Genomic DNA, 23,950 nt, shown 5'->3' with positions numbered 1-23,950 from the left:
AGTTGTGCACTGCACTCTCTAAAAGCCGTAGATGTTATTGTCACATATGCATGTACAGTAGATGGCAGTATTGTCCTGTTTAAGAGTGTCACAACATTGCTGTTTACGGCAGACGAACTGCTTTACGGTAGACGAAAACGTGACTGCTGTTGTTGTGTGTTGTTACCGCGCTGGGAGGATGTTAATGAAACTGCCTAACAATAAACCCACATAAGAAACCAAGAACTCGCCCTCGATCATTCTACAGTTATAACGTGATTGGGCAGGCACACTGTTTATATTGTGGGAAAGCGGACGTGAAAACAGGCTGTCGACACATCACTCAGGTTCGCCTGAATTTCGGGAGATTTTCGGGAGAAAATTTGTCCCAGGAGGTTTTCGGGAGAGGCGCTGAATTTCGGAAGTCTCCCGGAAAATCCGGGAGGGTTGGCAAGTATGCAAAAAGGTTCACAGCGGGTGTATTATGGGGCGCCATAGCAGGATGGATATCACTCAGTGTTAAAAGCCATGGAATAAAAGTATGTTTTTAAGAGAGATTTAAAAACAGGAAGAGAGGAGGCCTGTCTAACACTCAGAGGTAGGCCGTTCCAGAGCTTGGGAGCAGCAGCGGCGAAAGCTCTGTCACCTCTAAGCTTCAGCCTTGTGTCAGGGACCGTCCGTAGCAGCTGATCGGCTGATCTTAGGGATGCAAGTATGGGGAAAAAATGTGTAATGCGGTGGAATAAAGAGGGTTGCTCCACGTAATATTAAGCTGAGGGCCCCAAGCAAAAAAGCAATGTTTTTGTCAACTGAAACCCCTTTTAAATGAATTCTACTATAGCTGAACTGTACAAACAAATCTGTTTGTTGCCGTGACTTCTTCTTGCAAAGCAATTTTTCAATCAGTTTGTTCGCATCCAATATGATAATAGTCGAATAAAAGGGGCAATTGTATGTTGTACATTTATATGGTTTCGCAGTTGCAATGTTGAGAGCAGCCGTAAAATGAGTTTGACACCCCTGCAGTAACAGGTCCTACTCAGAAAAATAACGTTGCTGTCAGAGTTTGTTGGTGACGAACCCCAAGATGCAGAGATGATGGCAGGCATTGAGCGAGAAAACATGATTTAATACTATAGCAAAAAAACTAACAAAAGGGAACAAACAAAAGGTGCGCACAAGGCGGAGAACAAACTTGGCTATGAACTAAAATAGCACAGAGGCTAACTTTGGACAAGAAACAAAAACACTTACTGTGACACGAAGAAACTACGACATGAGCAGAGTGAAACAAAAGTAGACAGAGCTACAACGACAAGTATTAAGACAGGTAGTAGTGACAATGACAATGACAATAATCCAGCAGTGACTGGAGGGTAGGGCAGGTATAAATAGCAGCTGGCTGATTGACACCAGGTGTGGCCAGGTGCCAATCAGCCACAGCTGAGGGGACACAGCACTCAGGGAGACAAACAGGAAACAGAACCAAAACAAGAGCGCTGACAGGAAATACTACACACACACAGAGGAAAAACTAAAACACAACCAAACTGTCAGGGGCAAGCCTGACAGTTGCATTTCTTCAGGAAAATGAATGTTTTCGAAACGCATTAGTCGGTTTTTCTTGTCATCAATTATTATCCCTTGACAACTGGGAAGGTGAGAATCAATCTTTCCGATGTGAATCATTCATTTTTTCTGTTTAAAACATAATTAGGTCAGTGACAGCTTAAACGAACAAATGTGTCCGTGTTATGTGTTCACATAGCCAAAGTACAATGGCACCTAGTAAAGCTATTATTCCTAAAAATGTTACTTTCCATATTAGTCTCGTACGACTGCACAAGGAAACTGTGTTCAAAGTCTGGTAACTGACCATTAACTAGACTACATGACTGTCTTTTCTGCACCTCGCTCCACTTTGCCAGTTGCACTCTCAAGATGAAGTTTGATGACGTGTTAGCAGAATTGAACGGCTTTGGCAGATTCCAGTTTAGGCTAATGCTAATGCTGGTAATTCCGCGTTCGGGTTTACCTTTTAATTTCCTGCTGAATAATTTTGTCATGTTCGTTCCTTCTCACCACTGCAACGTCAGCGCTTTTGATGATGACAGTGTTTTTAGGAATCTGTCTACCGGGCAAAGGCTCACTGTGAGTATTCCAGTCCAGGAGGATGGGACGTGGAGCTCTTGTCAGATGTTTGCTGAGCCTCAGTATCATCTCCTGCTCAACTCCTCTAATGTGACTGGGCTACCAATAGTATTTTGTCAGAATGGATGGGTGTATGATACTTCTATCTTCAAGTCTAATCTGGCATCAGAGGTGAGTTTCAGTTGCATGCCTTTACAGACGCGTCACATAAATGCAGACTTCTCGAGTGACTGTCTTTATGTCACCCTGCAGTTTGATTTGGTTTGTGAGAGAAGAAAAATGAACAGAGCCACATCCACCATCTTCTTCATGGGCGTCATGTTTGGATCAGCAGTGATCGGCACTTTAAGTGACAGGTTTTCATGTTCCGTTCCACTCTACCGTCTTTTTTTATTGTGTGAATGCTCCAAAGCAGTGGTCCCCAACCACCGGTACCGGTCCGTGACGCATTTGCTACCGGGCCGTAGAGAAACATTAAATAATTTATAAAGGACTGCATTTTTCTCCGACTTAACTTTGGCCTGTCCCACGAGACCAGGGGTGTCAAAGTTGTTTTCATTGAGGTCCACGCCACAGTCATGGCTGCCAGCAGAGGGCCGCTTGTAACAGTAAATAATTAATGAATTTGCCTATGAATTGAAATATATATTTTTTTAAATGTACGTTTACAATTTTACCACTGTTTTTACAGAAAAAAACTGGCAGCCTAGCTGCCAGACTTTTACTGTAAAATATATGGTGTTTTTCTTTTATCATTATTATTTTTTACAACATAACGGAAATAGAAATACAGAACCGCTGTTTAATTTAATTTTGTCAACTCAGCTGCCAGTTTTTTACCATAATAAAATGTGGTACCATAAAATCATCAACCGTGGATTTTACAGTAAAAAAAAAAAACCCTGGTCGTTTTATTTCAAATTATAGTAATATGCTGTAAAAAAAAAAAAAAAAAACTCCCTATATTTTACAGTAAAATCTATTGGTCAATTTTAAAGTGTACAATTTGATGGATAACTCGAAATCATAAGTTAAGCAGATATTTAAGTATTTATTTGGATTTTGGCCAACAATGCTGGATAATATATTTGTTGCAATATTGGACACTAGTTTTTTCCCTGTCAAACTACAAAAAAAAAAACTCTAATACCTTTATTAAGAAAATAAGAAAGTATTATTTCCAGGCTTTTGCGGGCCATATAAAATGGCGTGGAGAGCCAGATCTGGCCCGCGGGCCCTGAGTTTTGCACCTGTACACTCGACACACCAATGAATACAATAAAACTCCTCATAGGAAGTTGCCATTTGTTATATTTGTTATAACTTTGTGAGTTGATGCTATGCACATTAATGAACATATCAGATAGAAAAGTGACAGATTGTAGTCAAAGGCTGATTTCCATCTGCATTTCATTGCAAAGAAACACTCCCAGAGCTCCCACTAATTCAGCGTTATATTGAGTTGTATTTTTCATGCACTTATTCTTGCTGTATTTATCTGGCACAAGTGGAATTAAACCGGTCCGTGGTGAAAAAATGGTTGGGGACCACTGCTCCAAAGCATTCACACATAAGGTTTTCTACACCAAAATTCATCTATATACGTATTTTTCTTCTCAAGATTGTTCAGCTTATTCGGGAATCGCGAGCTTTCCCTTGACAAATTCCAAAAATTCCCAGATTTCCCGGAATCCCAGGTTTTCCGGGACATTTTTCACATTAAAAATGAAATAGCCATTTTTCAAACATCCACCATTTCCACATTTTTCAACCGATTCAAACCATTCCACCTTCAACAAATTCCACCTAAATCTGAAGTTGTTAAAAGATTTCAAGCGTTGAAAGTAAACAATTACATTTATTGCTGACGTTTTCATGAGCGAATCCTTTTTTGGAGCAGATGAGAAAGTGTGTATATGTGGTATTAAATTTGTGGTATTGAATGCTACATATATTTTTTTAAACAAATAAAGTGACTAGTGCCACTTAAAAAAAAATTAAAACCATTTAAGTCATTTGATTTTTGCCCTCGTCTTGTACCCATAAACGTACTCCCTGAGTTTGCAAACAAAAACGAAAAAAATGATTCTGTAATAACAATAAGAAGAATAGAATAAATATCGATCTAATCATTTTAGTATCGTTTATATACTGATACCATATTAGGTATCGATAGTATCAACATCTGGATCGATCCTACATTGAAGCTTTAGAGGTTAGCTTCTTGTGTCATCCTGCTCGGTGTGTGTGTGTGTTGCATGCTTAGCCACTCATTTTCCTCCAGTCCTCCAATGATAATGTTACGTGGAAAAAACTTTGGTGAGGATTAGTATCTTGGAAGCGGCTTCTAGACGACGTATTCGTTGCTTGCTCTCAAATTGGAGGCGGTGTTCTGGCAAGACACTCAGCCTCCTAGAATACCTGCATGTGTTTAACAAGGAATAACGACAATTAATTGTGTCTCCCTGAGCGTGCATCCTTTTTGAAGAAGTCTCTTCGTGTAAATACTGGGACAAGGCTGCAGTAAAGATGAGTTAAAAAAAAAAAAGCAAATATCAGCCCCGATCTGATGTCATGATTTGGATTGTGACATCTGTAATGCATATGTTTACATGTTTGTATCATTTGAGTACTGTTATCATTGCTGTCAGAGCTCTAATGACCAGTGGCGGGCTGTGCGTTTCCCACCTAGGCCTTCAGTGATGTCCTACTTCGTCCGACTTTAATAAATACCCCTCAAAATCCCATCATTTATGTCACCACATGACCACGGCTGGAGAAATGCCATAGAGAAACACACTTATGCACTACTGGGCATTCAACCACCACATATAGTGGAGTCAGTCTGTGGAACAACTTAGGGGACGAGTTAAAAACCTGTTCTAACATGATTCAATTTAAAAGACTGTTTAAAAAATAAGTACTGAGGAAAGAGAGTGATGCCCTCAGCACAGAGCGATGAGAGAGAGGTGTATGGTCAGAGTGTTTGGGCCTGTGTGTGTGTGTGAATGTGTGTGTGTGTATGTGTGTGTGTGTTTTGTCTCGTCTTGTCTTGTCTCATAGTAACAGTGGTACTATTGTATTGTTAGTGTACAGGAGCTTTTTTTGTTTTTGTTTGTATAGTATTGTTCTTGTATTATATTGGTTATGTTAAATGTAGAATGAGTGAGAGGGTTTGGGATATTATAAGCATCTGCTTCATCCAACCCCTTTTCAAGCCTTGCATAGATGTCCCTGCCAAAATGTAAAAAAAAAATGTGTGTTGTTGTACTGTGCAGGTTTGAAATAAATAATTCAATCAATCAAACATTTCGGCACATTTAAAAATCAATGAACCCGCATCAGCATTTAAAACATACCTTACATGGCACTGTCAAAATGTAAATAATTGTAAAGAACATATTACATGTGGAAAAATAAATAAATAAGATATTTGAACTTTTTTTTTGTGAGTTAAAAAAGTGAGAACCGATGATTTCTCTGCTGGCCGTGTATGGCTCCGGTGCCCCTTCCTACTTTTCGCAAATTACAACTTGTGATTGGATTCTCACTTGGGAGTGACAAGTGAAAATCCAAACACAGTCACGTTTAGCGTAAGGCTACTTAGATGGGCTACTGTCAACAGTTCGTTATCTGATTGGCTATCGCAACCGTCTATCCGGCAGAATTCATACAGCGCTGGCAACAAGCGAGCTGAATTCTGATTGGATAAAAGCTCTAACGTAAAAACAAGCAACACTGGAGCCTAATAAGACATGAAGAGAATATAATGAATATGTTATGGAAAGTAGATTAAAATGTACTTTTCTTAAAGGGGAACATTATCACAATTTCAGAAGGGTTAAAACCATTAAAAATCAGTTCCCAGTGGCTTATTTTATTTTTCAAAGTTTTTTTCAAAGTTTTACCCATCACGCAATATCCCTAAAAAAAGCTTCAAAGTGCCTGATTTTAACCATCGTTATATACACCCGTCCATTTTCCTGTGACGTCACATAGTGAAGCCAACACAAACAAACATGGCGCATAGAACAGCAAGCTATAGCGACATTAGCTCGGATTCAGACTTGGATTTCAGCGGCTTAAGCGATTCAACAGATTACGCATGTATTGAAACGGATGGTTGTAGTGTGGAGGCAGGTAGCGAAAACGAAATTGAAGAAGAAACTGAAGCTATTGAGCCATTTCGGTTTGAACCGTATGCAAGCGAAACCGACAAAAACGACACGACAGTCAGCGACACGGGAGAAAGCGAGGACGAATTCGGCGATCGCCTTCTAACCAACGATTGGTATGTGTTTGTTTGGCATTAAAGGAAACTAACAACTATGAACTAGGTTTACAGCATATGAAATACATTTGGCAACAACATGCACTTTGAGAGTGCAGACAGCCCAATTTTCATCAATTAATATATTCTGTAGACATACCCTCATGTCAGCAGTCCAGGGAAGCTAGGGTCGATATTCTTCTCTTGATCATCTTCGGTGGCATAAGGGACAGTGGGAGCCAAGACATCCAGGGGGTTTAGCTCGCTCGTCTGCGGGAACAAACTGCCGCCATTGCTTGCCGTGCTACCGAGGACCTTTGTCCCTGAATTGCTCACACACTCCGGCAGATTCAATTGGCGTCTGGCGGCAGATTTCTTTGACTTTATTGTTGGAAATGCATCTGCTTTGAGTGTCGCAGGATATCCACACATTCTTGCCATCTCTGTCGTAGCATAGCTTTCGTCGGTAAAGTGTGCGGAACAAACGTCCAATTTCTTGCCACTTTGGCATCTTTGGGCCACTGGTGCAACTTGAATCCGTCCCTGTTCGTGTTGTTACACCCTCCGACAACACACCGACGAGGCATGATGTCTCCAAGGTACGGAAAACAGTCGAAAAAACGGAAAATAACAGAGCTGATTTGACTCGGTGTTTGAGAAAATGGCGGATTGCTTCCCGATGTGACGTCATCGCTCCGAGAGCGAATACTAGAAAGGCGTTTAATTCACCAAAATTCACCCATTTAGAGTTCGGAAATCGGTTAAAAAAATATATGGTTCTTTTTCTGCAACATCAAGGTATATATTGACGCTTACATAGGTCTGGTGATAATGTTCCCCTTTAATCTATGATCATGATTTATGTTAGGCCAGTATGAAGCTGAGATTTGAGTCCAAAAGTCATGTCAGTAGTTCCACATCAGTCAAATCAGACTCTGTATTACTTTTTAAATCACTTTCCACTCCAAAATGATATATTTTTTTTGTCTTGCAGGTATGGCAGGAAAAGTATGCTCTTGGTGTCCTATCTGATATGCACGATCTTTGGATTTGGAAGTGCTTTGTCGACTAGTTTCAGCATGTTTGCAGTCATGCGTTTTTTTACCGGATTTGGATTATCTGGAGTCACCATAATATCCGTCGTTCTGTGTGAGTTTTTGTTCCCTTTTTAAGATGAAATATTTGTTTATTAAGAAGGAATGTATCCAAGTGATTACAGCTGAATTGTTTTCTTACTTTCTTTCTTTAGTTTATTTCGAACATGAACACACTTACAGTATAATACATCACCCAATTTCATATCATTTCAATTTACATCATGTCCGAAAAGGAGTAGGAAGAAGCAAAGCTTATTTAATCCTACCCCTTTCCCCACTTCAGAGCGTTTACAAATATATACATTCATTTACTGACTTTTTATAGTAAAATGACTAATACAACAGTTTTGTAATATATAATTAATTCAGTCATTATTAACATACTGAGATGAAGAATATCTTATTTTCAGTAAGGTTGAAAGTATTTCTCATAATTCTTCTTCTTTGTACTTTGTAAGCACTATTCATTTGAACAACCTCTTAAACTGGACCATATCAGTACAATGTTTAACTTCTTTACTTAATCCATTCCATAACTTAATTCCACATACAGATATGCTAAAGGTTCTAAGTGTTGTACGTGCATACAAATGTTTTAAATTAGATTTTCCTCTAAGGTTATATTTCTCCTCTTTAGTTGAGAAGAATTTTTGTACATTCTTTGGTAGCAGGTTATAGTTTGCTTTGTAAATAATTTTAGCTGTTTGCAATTTTACCAAATCATCGAACTTTAACATGTTTGACTCAATAAATAAAGGGTTTGTATGTTCTCTATATCCAACATTATGTATCAGTCTAATTGATCTTTTTTTGTAACACAGTTAACGAATGTAGCGCACATTTGTAGTTATTTCCCGATATTTCTGCACAATAACTCAGATATGGTAATACTAGCGAGCAGTAGAGAATATGAAGTGATTTTTGGCCCAGGACGTATTTTGCTTTATACATTATTGAAATGTTTTTTGCCACCGTATGTTGTATGTTTTGTTAATGAGATTTCCAGTTCATTTTATCATCTATTAATACTCCCAAAAATCTGGTTTCTTTTACCCTTTCAATGTCTACTCCGTCTACTTGTATTTGTGTATGATGCTCTTTTCTACTGTTACAAATTGCATTATTTTAGTTTTACTGAGATTCAAAGAGTCTGTTTTTGTCAAACCATTTTTTAAATTTGTTCATTTCTTCTGTTATTATTTGTATTATCTTCTGTGTGTTCTCTCCTGAACAGAAAACAGTTGTGTCGTCTGCAAATAAAACTAACTTTAAGTCCTTTGTAACTTTAAAAATGTCGTTTGTATAAAGATTAAACAATCTTGGTCCCAGTATTGATCCCTGGGGTACACCCAGGATATATCTAGCCGTGTTGACATATTTTCACCCATCTTCACATATTGCTTCCTGTTGGTTAAATAGCTTCTTACCCAGTTCAAGACCAAACCTCTGATGCCATATCGTTCTAATTTTTTAATTAAAATATAATTAATTGTGTCAAATGCTTTTGTTAAATCCATGAATACTGCGGCCGCACATTCTTTACCATCTATTGCATTGGTAATTTCCTCTGTTATTTTGATTAATGCTATCGATGTTGAGATATTTGCTCGGAATCCATATTGGTTCTCCACGAGCGTCCCACTTTTGTTGATAAATAAATCTAATCGGCTATTGAATAGTTTTTCCATGATTTGGGAGAATTGTGGAAGTAATGGAACTGGTCTGTAGTTAGTAAACTGGTGTATGTCTCCATTCTTATAAATTGGTATGACTTTCGCAATTTTCCTTTTGTCAGGGAATTTGCCGGTTACAAATGATACGTTGCTGATATATGTCAGAGGTTCTGAAATTTCTTCAATAACCTTTTTTATCGTTACCATATCTATTCCATGACAGTCGGTTGAGGTCTTGGATTTACAATTTTTTACAATTTTGATTATTTCTTCTTTTGTCACATCCTTAAGAAACCTCAAATTGGGATTTCTGTCTATGCGTTCACTCAAGTCTTCAACTGACCCATCATCTGCATTTGGAATTCTTTGTTACAGATTTTTTTCCGATATTAACAAAGTAATCATTAAAACGTTCAACTATTTGGTTCATATTGTCATTTTTTGTATTTCCATCTGGAAAGTACTGGGAGTAATTTTTCTTAGCAGCATTTTTAATGATGTTATTTAGGATGCCCCATGTTGCTCTCATGTTGTTTCTGTTCTTGTTTAATAATTGACGTTTTGTCAGTTAGGTGCGTTGCTGACACATTTAGTCATTTTACAATTTATACGAACAAATATTAACTTGAACTTTACCAAATTCCATACTTTTACAAGCACCGACTGAGTTCCATTCATGTAAAATCAAACGGTGCCATATTTAACGTCCCGTTGAAGACGAAACTGAAAACAACGAAACGTAAAGTAAGGCTCCATTTTTCCAAAATACGCTAACTTGATGCTAATTTACATTGGCTTTGCCATGTACATGCTACTGATTAGCATTATCGATTTTGTACATGGGCAAAATAGAGGACCTCCATTGGCTCCCCTGTAAGTGGGCTTTTATTTACGTTTATTTACAAGTTAGAATACATTAAAATGGGACCCATTACCTCCCTGCTTAGCACTCAGCATCAAGGGTTGGAATTGGGGGTTAAATCACTAAATAGGATTCCCGAGCGCGGCCACCGCTGCTGCTCACTGCTCCCCTCACCTCCCAGGGGTGAACAAGGGGATGGGTCAAATGCAGAGGACACATTTCCCCACACTTTGTGTGTGCATGGGACAATCATTGGTACTTTAACTTTAACTTTCATTTTTTTTTTCAATCCATCCGTCGTCATATATTTCATACTGATTGTGAACGACAGGCAACATTTTTAAAAAAGTGCAGTTTACCTTCAAGTCAACAAACACTATCAACAGCTTTAATCACATTATGAAGAAAAAAATATAACTGCCAAAAAGGAAAAGTACTTAAGGTGGTGCCTTGAGGAACGCCACTTATCACAAGTTTGGCCCCATTGTTCTATGTTTGCTCGCAAGGTTAAAAAAAAGTCATGCAAGGTTCTGCCAACGGGCTTACAGTGGTCCATGTCTCTTTTCACAACAGGAGCACTCTAGTGGTTTTAGGAATTCGCTGCATAAATGTTTGTCTCCCATGTTTTGAACCTAACTCGGGGGCTGGTATGGTGTCATTCCAGGGTCCGGTTTAACAACTGGGCCACCGGTTGAACAGCCCTGGCCTACTATACTATAGTATACTTGCAAATGAGACACAGAAATGCAATAAGAAAACAAGGTTGTAGAGGTTGCCCTCTAGTGGGTTCTTCGGACCACCACACACTGCCAGGAGAGCCCGGAATTCAGGGTATAATACTGTTTTATTTTCATTCAATAGTGCAAAGTTTTTGCTTTCCAGCTAAATTTGTTTCTCTGAGTTCGTGTCTCTCTCTCTCGGGCTCCCACTCCAACTCCAACTCTGTGTATCATTCCGGCTGCTGCTAATAAAGGCGACAGGTGATTAGATAACAAGGCCCACCTGGGCCATATACGCACCTGTCGCTGTCTTTGAGGCCGGTCCTGGCACACTTCGTTCCGCGGCAGGCCCGCAGGCCACGCCTCCCTCCACAAAGATATAACAAGTGGGGCTGCATAGTTATCGTAATCAGCTCGTTTTTAAATGTTACATTAAAAATGTAGGTTTTACTATCAAACAATTACTATTTATTAACACACACATAATGTTGGGAATTGGTACCGTAGCAGTTCAATTGTGTTAAGGTACCCATCCCTACTGAATATTCCCTAAAAATGCCAAACATTTTCATCGTAGGTATCGAATGGGTGGACATCAAGCATCGATCTACGGCGTGTATTCTACTAACCTTGGACTGGAGTTTGAGCACGATGCTGCTCGCTGCTGTGGCCTATTTAGTAAATGACTGGAGATACCTGACAGCCGCAGCAACCTGCCCACTCTTGTTGGCCATCATCTCTTGGTGGTAAGCAGAATTGCTGGAAAAAAATATTTGCTATATTTCACAAAGAATCCTGGTTTACAATGGGTAAAGATGCTGTCAGAATAATTGTATCTAAGTTATCACAAAACTTTGTGTTTCAATGAGTTCCCGGCGAGAGGACAAAAGCTGTCTTTGATCTTACCAAGCAAAAGGCTTGTAAAACTCCACTGTGTACAGCGGGAGGAGATAGGAGGGGTTCAGTTTCTTTGATGTATTGTAATCCACAGAAAGATTTTGTCTTGACCCGGGATCTACAAAGTGGAGAGGAAGCAGGACCGGCCCAAGCTCCAGAGACCTTTTCTTCGAACTGTTTTACGACCTTTTCTTTGAACTGTTTGTAATCAAAGGCGATGGCTGTTTATGACCCCTCTCCCTTAGAAACAGCTGTTGCAATGTAATCAGGGAAAGTCCAAATAAAAGAGGGGGCGTACAATTTTTCGTCAGAGCGTGGTGACACTGTGCAAGGGTACAGGTGTATGCGTTTCTCCTCATTGAGCCAAATTTTATTCTGTCTCTGTTTAATTCCTTGCTTTCTGTTTTGTTTAAGAGATGTCATCAGTGTTTGAACCTGACAGATGCTGATTAAAAATGCGTTCATCATATGTTAATGCTCCAACAATGTGTGTGGCAGGTGGCTTCCAGAATCTGCCAGATGGCTGACAAGCAACGGACAGGTTAACCGAGCTTACTTTCACCTGAATAAGTGCGCGAAGGTAAACCGCACAGAGCAGTTCATGGATCAACTAAAACCTGAGGTGCAAAAACACACAAAATTGTGACTACTTGGTCGAGAGTGACAACCTTTGTATCTGTCTGTAATCAATTATTTCATGTTTGTCTTTTCAGAATTTATCCAAATTAATTGGGTCAGAAAATGAAAAGAGAACATATTCGTTGTTGGATTTAGTGAGGACGCCCAGGATGAGGAGACTGTCAATAATAAATGGCATTGTGTGGTATGTCGCGCATAACTAAGTCTTTGTCCAGTAGACATGAATGCATTAGTGATGTGCAGATCGATACTGAAATATCGATACTGCCGATACCATATCTTTGTGTCGGGCTTGGACGGATGAAGGGACTCAGATGCAGAGAGGTGATTCCAAATAAAGCTTTTATTTTGAAATACTCTTTAAGCCTCCAGAGCCGAGTAAATTCAATTACTATGAATTACAAAAATACTATTGACAAAATGTTCCAAAAGGGAAAAACCGAAAATCACTCCAAAAAAAGGAGGAATACAAAAATAAGGACGATATAATTAGCACCGTATCTGTTATCAAAAACTTTAACAAAAAAAACGCTCCAAACAGGAGGAAGAAAATAAAGACTATAAAACTTAACTACTCTAATCAATGTAAACAAAAAATCACTCAACAAACTTTGAGGAAAAAATCTTTAAGGAAAAATAATAACTCACCACTGCGGTAGAAAAAGGTAGGATAACAAAAGTCGCTCTGAGGGAGGAAAAAAGTCAATTAAAAAATACAGCGTGGGATATTCTGGGAGCAAGGACGTAGACGTGAGACAAGGCAAGGCATGGACATGAACAGGGACATGGAACGCAAGACAGGCACGAAAGCTCGAGACAATCTGGCACAGAACAAGGGGAGGCTTGGGCTTATAAAGAACATGAGGGTAATGGGAAACAGGTGGAAACAATCAAGGGTCAGGAATGACGTCAGACTGGTGACACAAGAGGAAGGACCCGTGATCTGAAACAAGAGGAGTTGCTTTTCAAAATAAAACATGTAAATCACAAGACAGAAAAAACCAAGACAAGACTTCCCTCACCGCGGTGTGACACTTTGTGCTTTAATATCAATTCTCAAATCAAAATATCGATACTTTTGATACTTTATTTTTTATACTTTATTGTCCAAAATTTTTCAAACAAGGGCCGCATAGTGAAAAGTCAAAGTATACATGATATTTTTTTATTTAATAAAATGCTAAAAACAGATATTGTTATGTGTGCTTTAAATTATATGTGACTAAGCATATTATTATTAATTATTAGTTAGAACATTTCAGCCTTTTCCCATTACATACCATTTTTTGGTTCTTTTTTCATACATTTTTACTGTTTTTCTCATGTAAAAATAGATTAATAATAATACTAATATGATTGTATAACTGTATAAACAAGTGTGTTAAAAATCCTGCCGGCACGAAAATATTAATGTTAATTTACATATTTAATGTTTTTTATTATTGTTGTAATTTTTCAAATTACTTAACTCATATTTTTAATTAACTAACCAACAAAACTTTGTTTATATTTTAAGTATATTTTATTTTTATTTTTAGAGCTTTTAATATTTTAGATGAGGGATGTCTAAACTTTTCCCACCAAGGGCCACATACTGAAAAGTCAAGTATGGGTAAGCCGTTTGGATATTTTTTCATTTAAAAAAAAAAAAAATGAAGAAAACACATATTACATATATTTAAATACAAAATGTGTCATAGGTGATTAGGTATATTATTATGAATTATTAGTTTAAACATTTCAACTTATTCTCATGACAGTCCGATTTTTCCTCTTTATTTTCTTACATTTTTACTGTTGTTTTTTTTTTAGATAGAAGTGTTATTATTTGAAAACACACAACTTTTAAAATTTTACTAGACTATTTAGCAGACAGATTAGGTATATTTGCACTAAGTATCGGATTAAATGCTTTAAAATGTAACATCGGAAATGATCGGTATCGGTTTCAAAAAGTAAAATTTATGACTTTTTAAAACGCCGATGTACGGAGTGGTACACGGACGTAGGGAGAAGTACAGAGCAGTTGCGTCCCCCAGTCATACTTGCCAACCCCCCAGATTTTCCCGGGAGACTCCCAAATTTCAGTGCCTCTCCCGAAAATCTCCCGGGGCAACCATTCTCCCGAATTTCTCCCGATTTCCACCCAGACAACAATATTGGGGGCGTGCCTTAAAGGCACTGCCTTTGCGTGCCGGCCCAATCACATAATATCTACGGCTTTTCACACACACAAGTGAATGCAACGCATACTTGGTCAACAGCCATACAGGTCACACTGAGGGTGGCCGTATAAATAACTTTAACACTGTTACAAATATGCGCCACACTGTGAACCCACACCAAACAAGAATGACAAACACATTTCGGGAGAACATCCGCACCGTAACACAACATAAACACAACAGAACAAATACCCAGAACCCCTTGCAGCACTAACTCTTCCGGGACACTACAATATTACACCCCCCGCTAAATAATGCACTTTGTGACTTCAATAATAAATATGGCAGTGCCATGTTGGCATTTTTTTCCATAACTTGAGTTGATTTATTTTGGAAAACCTTGTTACATTGTTTAATGCATCCAGCGGGGCATCACAACAAAATTAGGCATAATAATGTGTTAATTCCACGACTGTATATATCGGTATCGGTTGATATCGGAATCGGTAATTAAGAGTTGGACAATGTTGGAATATCGGATATCGGCAAAAAAGCCATTATCGGACATCTCTCATATTAAATATTTAGATGGTGTGTAAAAATGGGTCCCAATCCACAAAATTTTGAATTATACTGAATGATTTTTGGGGCCTCCTACTTTAGGAATTCTACTGCGATACATTTATAGTACACACCTTGACGCTTGCTAAACATGTGTTTATAGGTTTGGTGTGGCCTGCAGTTACTACGGAATCGGCCTAAATGTGTCTGGATTTGGCGTAAACATTTACCTCACACAGTTGATCTACGGCATCTCTGAAATTCCCGCCAAAGTGTTCATCCTTTTGTTTTTGGACAAACTTGGGCGGAAGTTGAGTCAGTCCAGTGGACTTGTTCTGACTGGACTTTGTGTGTTCTGTAACATTCTCATCCCAGCGGGTGAGTGGTCAAGAGTGTATTTCGACGGGAAAGGATAAAGTAACATTTTAAACGTTCATTTTTTATTCTTTTTTTTTTTTTCATTTCAGATCATGGAACATTCCGAACAGCAGTGGCAGCATTGGGCAAGATGTTTTCGGAAGCAGCTTTTACAGTTTTGTATTTGTTCACAACAGAACTCTATCCTACAGTACTGAGGTCAGTAGAACGTCATGTAAATCACAATATAGCTAGTGCTGTCAAATGATTAGAAATTTGAATTACATTATTTTGAAATTATCATTTGCATATGCGTGATATACGGCCATTTTCAGTGTAAACAGATAAATTGAGCTGCAGAATTTGCTAATAGTTGGATCATTGCTATACTCTGTGTGTTTTGGAACATCTTGTTGTTGCTTTTCTATAATGTTTGGACTCTAAGGGCTACTAAAGGTTTGTGTGTACTAAAACACGTGCAAACTTGATAGCACACTCAAAGCTGATGTACTAAACCTGTGCACAGAGAATTGCTTGTGCAAAATAGTGAGTGCAATCCATTTAGCGTGTCTGTCTTCATGAATATTGTTATGGTTACTGGGGTTATGGTTTAAATTTATATGCATAACGTGCTGATTATTTGAACATCCACAATACCGGGAGTAGGACATCCAAATATAATAACTTATCGCTCGCACGGTGATTTATCAAGACTGAAACTGTTTTGCGACCGCAGATTTGCGTGACTATTCAGCACATCTAGAAAGTTAGTGCAAAATGCATACTTGCCAACCCTCCCGGATTTTCCGGGAGACTCCCAAAATTCAGCGCCTCCCGAAAACCTCCCGGGACAAATTTTCTCCCGAAAATCTCCCGAAATTCAGGCGGAGCTGGAGGCCACGCTCCCTCCAGCTCCATGCGGACCTGAGTCCGCTTTCCCACAATATAAACGTCTACAGTAAAGCAGTTCGTCTGCCGTAAACAGCAATGTTGTGACACTCTTAAACAGGACAATACTGCCATCTAGTGCATTTGATGAAAGCACTTTTGTGCGTGCCACACAGCAATGCATCATCAGAGAGGCTGTTCAGCATGGTTAGAAAGATGGTGACAGAGAATATATATATATATATATATATATATATATATATATATATATATATATATATATATATATATATATATATATATATATATATATATATATATGACAGAGAATATATATATTCTCTGTCACCATCTTTCTAACCATGCTGAACAGCCTCTCTGATGATGCATTGCTGTGTGGCACGCACAAAAGTGCTTTCATCAAATGCACTAGATGGCAGTATTGTCCTGTTTAAGAGTGTCACAACATTGCTGTTTACGGCAGACGAACTGCTTTACTGTAGACGTTTATATTGTGGGAAAGCGGACTCAGGTCCGCATGGAGCTGGAGGGAGCGTGGCCTCCAGCTCCGCCTGAATTTCGGGAGATTTTCGGGAGAAAATTTGTTACTATATATATATATATAGGGAGAATTCAAAACCAGATGGAACAATCACAAGGCTTCTTTCAGGAACAAAAACCTGCGAAATACCACAGAACTCAGCAAACACATTTGGGACCTCAAAGACAATAATGTTGAATATTCAATAACATGGCAAATTCTTGCATCCAGCACACCTTACAATAGTGGTAATAAAAGATGCAACCTATGCTTGAAAGAGAAACTGTTTATTATTTACCGTCCAGACCTGTCATCCCTCAACAAGCGCAGCGAAATTGTAACAGCATGCCGCCATAGACGGAAACACCTCCTAGGTAACACATGAGCCAATCACCACGCCCCTAGGCCAGCCTGTACCCACCCACTCTGTGCCCTATATAAACCATGGTATGCGAATGCTCCCATTAAAATCTCCTGACGATTGAGGGTACCCCCCCTCATGAAACAGGCCTGTAGAGATGAAATAGTCTTGTGATTTTTTCCCACACATACATATATATATATATATATATATCCATCCATTTTCTACCGCTTATTCCCTTCGGGGTCGCGGGGATATATATATATATATATATATATATATATATATATATATATATATATATATAAAAATAAAAATGGATGGATATATATATATATATATATATATATATATATATATATATATATATATATATATATATATATATATATCCCCGCGACCCCGAAGGGAATAAGCGGTAGAAAATGGATGGATATATATATATATATATATATAAAAGAAATAATTGACTTTCAGTGAATTCTAGCTATAAATATATATTTATTTTATTATATATATATATATATATATATATATATATATATATATATATATATATAAATAAAAGAAATACTTTAATTTCAGTGTTCATTTATCTACACATATACACACACATAACACTCATCTACTCATTGTTGAGTTAAGGGTTGAATTGTCCATCCTTGTTCTATTCTCTATATATATATATATATATGAAATACTTGACTTGGTGAATTCTAGCTGTAAATATACTCCTCCCCTCTTAACCACGCCCCCACCCCCCACCTCCCGAAATTGGAGGTCTCAAGGTTGGCAAGTATGGCAAAATGATACAATTACACACAACTGGCCTGCCATCCCGTTTTATCAATCAAATTTCAATCAAAGTTTATTTATATAGCCCTTAATCACAAGTGTCTCAAAGGGCTGCACAAGCCACAACGACATCCTCGGTTCAAATCCCACATCAGGGCAAGAAAAACATCAACCCAATGGGCACAATGAGAAACCTTGCACGGAAGAGACCACAGATGTGGGGGATATGGCACACAAAAGCTTGGAAATTATGGTGAGGGGAGCTGTGGGCAGCAGCGGTGCCGCGCCCGGGAATCATTTTTGGTAATTTAACCCCCAATTCCAACCCTTGATGCTGAGTGCCAAGCAGGGAGGTAATGGGTCCCATTTTTATAGTCTTTGGTATGACTCGGCTGGGGTTTGAACTCACAACCTACCGATCTCAGGGCGGACACTCTAACCAATAGGCCACTGAGTAGGTTAGTGTCAATAAAGCACTTTATCTTTCCGCCAAATGTATTCGTTCTTTACATTTTGACGGAAAAATTGCGAGAGCTGCATGCAATTTCAACTTTTTTCAATATTTTCTGATCATGCAAGAAACATTAAAAAACATTATTTGTTCAAATAAAAATAAATGCTTGAAAATCTGCTTGTCACCCCGACTTATGATTTAAAAGCAAGGTATGCATCAATTTGTACTTAAAAAATTAATGATAATCAAATGCATAGGTAATTGTGTAATATCATAATGCGATTATACATAAATATTTATATATATTTACAGCTAGACATAACTGTGATGTGGGCCTAACTGAGGGGGTCTGCTAGTGTTTTTTAAAGTGTTAATATTTTCATTAAGGAAATATAATGTAAAATGTTTGCCATATGCATTTTCTTTCATCCAGATCATTCTCAACTCATCATCGAAACACCGGCGCCTCCCTGAGCGCACCTTAGGCGCCCTAAAATTAGGTTCTATTGCGTCGATCGAACTGCTATATCGCCCTGAAATGGTTGTTCACATTACATTTGTGTGCTGCATATTTGTCAGGTTCAAACACTGATGACATCTATCAACCAGACAAGAAGCAAGGAATCATGCAGAGACAGAGTTCAATTTAGCTCATGAGGAGACACGTGTTTTGGGCTGTATTCTAGTTACAGATCCAAACTACGTTCTAAAAGTGCAGCCCGCGTGCTTCCTCTATTTATTTGGAAGGTCCCTGTTACATCACTGAAGCTGTCGCTGAGGGAAGGAGGTAATCTCGACAACTCCAGTTAGACACAATATATGATTATAGAATAAATGAAAATGAGTTGACGCTGGTGATATCGCCTTGTCTCTGCTCTGTCTGCGTCACGGCGGTGTTCGGCCTTGGCAGTCAGCAGGCCGAGTCTGGACACAACACTGATAGAGACGGCTGGCAATCTTTTGGATACAGATACAAAAATCTAATTTGAGCACTATAGCTAATAACTATAGCAACTGACTTTAAGCATACTAAAGTTGTGTGATAACTTTACACATAATTATTCTAACAATATTCCACAACATAACGAAATCGCACCGTTGGAAAATATTATGTCATGTATGTGGAGGATAATGAGTGTCTCCATGGTGACACCCAAAAAAACGTGTTTAAATAGGGCGGCCTGCACCACTTTTGCGATTGTTAGCAGTCTTGTACACGCAGTCTTAGTAGATCACCCACAATACGGCCACTAGCAGTACTCGCAATTTTTTACCCTTTGCACGCTGTGAAAGTCTCTGTGTGGGTTCTCCTTGGACCGACAGAATCTGCGGGAACCGAAGTCCAGGTTCAAACAAGTCTTTTATTTTTTGTGGCTTGTAATGGGCAATGTTCTGGTCTATCGCTCGTGGCCTCCTGCTCGCTCGTGTGTGTCTGCTCTTCTCTCCCCCTCATGGCCTAATAAAGAAGACAGGTGATTAGATAACCAGCCCCAGCTGGGCAATCTACTCACCTGTCAGCTGGGCTTCAAAGCCGGGCCATACACACTCCCTTCCCGCAGGAGGCACGCCGACCACGCCCCCCTCCACACACGCTAATTAGCATTAGTGATAACTTTTTCTTGACTTTTCCTGTTCCAGCTTCATAAAACACCTTGTTGTGCACATTCCTTTGGCGAGTTTCCACGAGACGCCTGCCGTGCTTACCAGTTATGGAGCTTGCTTATCCGTTATGTTTTCTCAGCGCCATAACAAAGGCGTGGCTTGTCGTGGTGCGCATGCATATTAACGCCATTCTGAAATTGAACGTGGTTAAACAAATAAATTAGTTACTGCATTTTTTTCTCAAGCAGTTTTTCTGCAGTCCTAAATAAATCATACTGTACATTGTCCAGAGAGCATAAGAGTTCACATATTAGGGCAGTGAATTTTTAAGCATCATTCCATTAAATTTTTGGGGGTACCAATTTGATTCAGAATCGATTATTGATTCCAAACGATTCTCGATTCAAAATCAATACTTTTTTTAAATAATACTGCGTGCCAGTTCAATGATTAACTACATTCCTCATAAAGTAGGCAGACAGTTCTGATAAAGTTTTATATTACTTAAAAGAAAACTGATTTTATTTAATAAAATTCTACACAAACAATTAATAAGGTAAATCTGTACAGCAGATATGGGTATCTACATCAACAATATGATTGCCTGAGTGGTTGGACAGGACAAATAAAAAAAAAAGATAATTTTTTTGCAATTTTTTTTTTTTCATTGTTACAAATTAGGTCCGCGATTAATTCAAAAATCTATTTTTTTTTGACACCCCTACCACATATGTTATGTAAATAATTATTCTCTACAATTGGTAGATTCTTAGACATGTTTTTGTGCTAACGCAGGCAAAATGGTTTTGGCTTCTGTTCCTTCTTCGCCCGTTTGGGTGTGGCATTGTCCCCCCTGGTGAGCCTTCTTGAGGAGGTGTGGGTTTCTCTACCAGGCGGTGTCTTTTCCCTGATGGCTTTCACCGCCGGGTTATTGACATTACTTCTTTGGGAGACAAACAACACTCGTCTTCCGGAGACTATTGAAGATGTGGAACAGACAAGGTAATTGTATCAGGATTACGCATGATTAGGGCTGCAACAAACAACTATTTTGATAGTTGATTAGTCAACGATTATCTTAATGATTAGTCGACTAATCAGATAATAAAGTGTACACATATTTAATGGCTCAAATATTTCCGTCGACTTCTAAATGCAGCTTTAGTTATTTGAGGCATGTGCTTACGAACAACAAAGATGACTAATTTATTCATAAATAATTATTTATACTGTAATTGTTATAAAAATGTCAATGTTGGCCATTTTAAATTAAAAAAAAAGGAAATGCAAAGTGCTAAAATTAAACAACAATGTATATAAAAACAGTTAAAATAGCAGCAATGAAAACAAACAACAGGGGTTGTTTTTGGGAGTGACCCACTTCCGCTCGGAAAAAACACGAGTGATGACGTCACGACTATCGTTGACAAATATAATTGTCGGCGACAAATTTTATTGTTGACTAATCATTGCAGCACTACACATGATTAGTATTTTTACATTTACAAATGACAATAGCCTTTATGTTCCATCAATCAATCAATCAATCATCAATCAATGTTTATTTATATAGCCCTAAATCACAAGTGTCTCAAAGGGCTGCACAAGCCACAACGACATCCTCGGTACAAAACCCACATAAGGGCAAGGAAAAACTCACCCCAGTGGGACGTCGATGTGAATGACTATGAGAAACCTTGGAGAGGACCGCATATGTGGGTACCCCCCACCCCCCTCTAGGGGAGACCGAATGCAATGGATGTCGAGTGGGTCTGACATAATATTGTGAGAGTCCAGTCCATAGTGGGGCCAGCAAGACACCATCCCGAGCGGAGACGGGTCAGCAGCGCAGAGATGTTCCCAGCCGATGCACAGGCGAGCGGTCCACCCCAGGTCCCGACTCTGGACAGCCAGCACTTCATCCATGGCCACCGGACCTGTGCCCCCACCCCCCTCCACAAGGAAGAGGGGAGCAGAGGAGAAAAGAAAAGAAACGGCAGATCAACTGGTCTAAAAGGGGGGTCTATTTAAAAGCTAGAGTATACAAATGAGTTTTAAGATGGGACTTAAATGCTTCTACTGAGGTAGCATCTCTAATTGTTATCGGGAGGGCATTCCATAGTACTGGAGCCCGAATAGAAAACGCTCTACAGCCCGCAGACTTTTTTGGGGCTCTGGGAATCACTAATAAGCCGGAGTTCTTTGAACGCAGATTTCTTGCCGGGACATATGGTACAATACAATCGACAAGATAGGACGGAGCTAGACCGTGTAGTATTTTATACGTAAGTAGTAAAACCTTAAAGTCACATCTTAAGTGCACAGGAAGCCAGTGCAGGTGAGCCAGTATAGGCGTAATATGATCAAACTTTCTTGTTCTTGTCAAAAGTCTAGCAGCCGCATTTTGTACCAACTGTAATCTTTTAATGTTAGACATAGGGAGACCCGAAAATAATACGTTACAGTAGTCGAGACGAGACGTAACGAACGCATGAATAATGATCTCAGCATCGCTAGTGGATAAAATAGAACGAATTTTAGCGATATTACGGAGATGAAAGAAGGCCGTTTTAGTAACACTCTTAATGTGTGACTCAAACGAGAGAGTTGGGTCGAAGATAATACCCAGATTCTTTACTGATTCGCCTTGTGTAATTGTTTGGTTGTCAAATGTTAAGGTGCTATTATTAAATAAATGTCGGTGTTTAGCAGGACCGATAATCAGCATTTCCGTTTTCTTGTTCCAGAAGATCACGCTGCAAATTTGACAAGAACACTCCTCCCTAATTTTGCAGTTGCAAAAGTCCTATTATACTCTTCAGTCCTCATCAAACTACTGTAAAATGTTCCCTTTAAAAACGGGTACATCGCACAACAAAATGTTGATCTGCCTGGTTTTTATTGTGTGATTCAATAAATATTCTGAAAATCTAATGTATCTGGTTCTTACTTCCTACCGATGAATCGCATGTGGCCATGAGAACCCTGAAATTTACTGTATGTCCATAAAGCATTACAGCACTCCATGGGTGAAAATTACATTCGTAGCCCCCTTTTTTATAAAAATTTGAAAAATACTCAATGACCTTTAGCTATTAGGTTGATAAGGTAATAATCTTGATCATACGACTTTGTAGTAGCAGTTTGTCAAAACAAAAAGTCTACAAATCAAATTGTTCACTAAGAGAAAATTTGGTAACACTTTAGTATGGGGACCACATATTCACCATTAATTAGTTGCTTATTGACATGCAAATTAGTAACATCTTGGCTATTAATTGGTCATTATTAAGTACTTATTAATGCCTTATTCTGCATGGCCTTATTATACAACCAGTAAGCCATTAACTAAGAGTTAACTAACCCTAACCCTAACCCTTATTGCTCATTACCAACCCTAAACCTAACCCTAACCCTAACCCTTATATGTTCCCCTAGTGTCCAAATAACTCTAAATTAAGTCTTAGTTACTTTAATAAGCAACTAATCAAAAGTGAATATGTTCCCCATACTAAAGTGTTACCGACAATTTGAGTTCCACTGCTGCACCATGGGTTGTAATGTACACGTTTAAGAAAACAATGTCCAAAACAATATTCAATTTAAACGAAACGTGGTTGAATTCAATGTTTCTCAACCAATTGTTGGGCTGTGCGTTATGGCACAGTGGGAGAAGGTGACGGCTCAGAGGCAGGGACGTCGTTTTAGCTCTATGCGTATTTATTATAACAAAGGAATGAGGCGTTTAATTAATCAAAATATGTGTGGTGAGACTATGTGAAGTGATTATATGAGGAGTGTTACCAGGAGTTGTTGAAGGTGCATGTGAGCGAGGTGCGGAAGTCCGGGGAGGGCAAGGCAAGCTCGGAGGTCCAGGGACAGGCAGGAGGTAAGGGGCAGGAGCGAGGCATCAAGGTTCGTGTCCAGGCGAGAGGTCGA

At 38.8% G+C, this 23,950-nt stretch overlaps 1 protein-coding gene across 3 annotated transcripts; it reads left to right on the top strand.

Annotated features, from left to right (window-relative positions):
* The first annotated feature begins 1,859 nt into the window (after positions 1 to 1,859).
* On the top strand, positions 1,860 to 22,945 carry LOC133621702 (solute carrier family 22 member 7-like). Of its 3 annotated transcripts, XM_061983976.1 has the most exons (11): positions 1,869 to 1,992; positions 2,076 to 2,301; positions 2,383 to 2,486; positions 7,395 to 7,549; positions 11,329 to 11,497; positions 12,147 to 12,270; positions 12,362 to 12,471; positions 15,177 to 15,391; positions 15,481 to 15,589; positions 20,807 to 21,013; positions 22,759 to 22,945. In XM_061983976.1, exons 2-11 carry the CDS (start codon positions 2,176 to 2,178, stop codon positions 22,796 to 22,798), a joined length of 1,359 nt encoding a protein of 452 aa, XP_061839960.1. In that variant the 5' UTR covers positions 1,869 to 1,992; positions 2,076 to 2,175; the 3' UTR covers positions 22,799 to 22,945. The 3 variants fall into 3 exon arrangements, with proteins under 3 accessions (XP_061839959.1, XP_061839958.1, XP_061839960.1); XM_061983975.1 differs by having other exon boundaries at positions 1,860 to 2,301; positions 22,762 to 22,945; XM_061983974.1 differs by having other exon boundaries at positions 1,861 to 2,301.
* The last annotated feature ends 1,005 nt before the right edge of the window (positions 22,946 to 23,950 follow it).

This window comes from Nerophis lumbriciformis, linkage group LG25 (genome assembly GCF_033978685.3).
Source record: "Nerophis lumbriciformis linkage group LG25, RoL_Nlum_v2.1, whole genome shotgun sequence".
NCBI lineage: Eukaryota > Metazoa > Chordata > Actinopteri > Syngnathiformes > Syngnathidae > Nerophis > Nerophis lumbriciformis.
The sequence above is the reverse complement of the archived record's forward strand: the minus strand, read 5'-3'. Positions and strand labels throughout refer to the sequence as shown.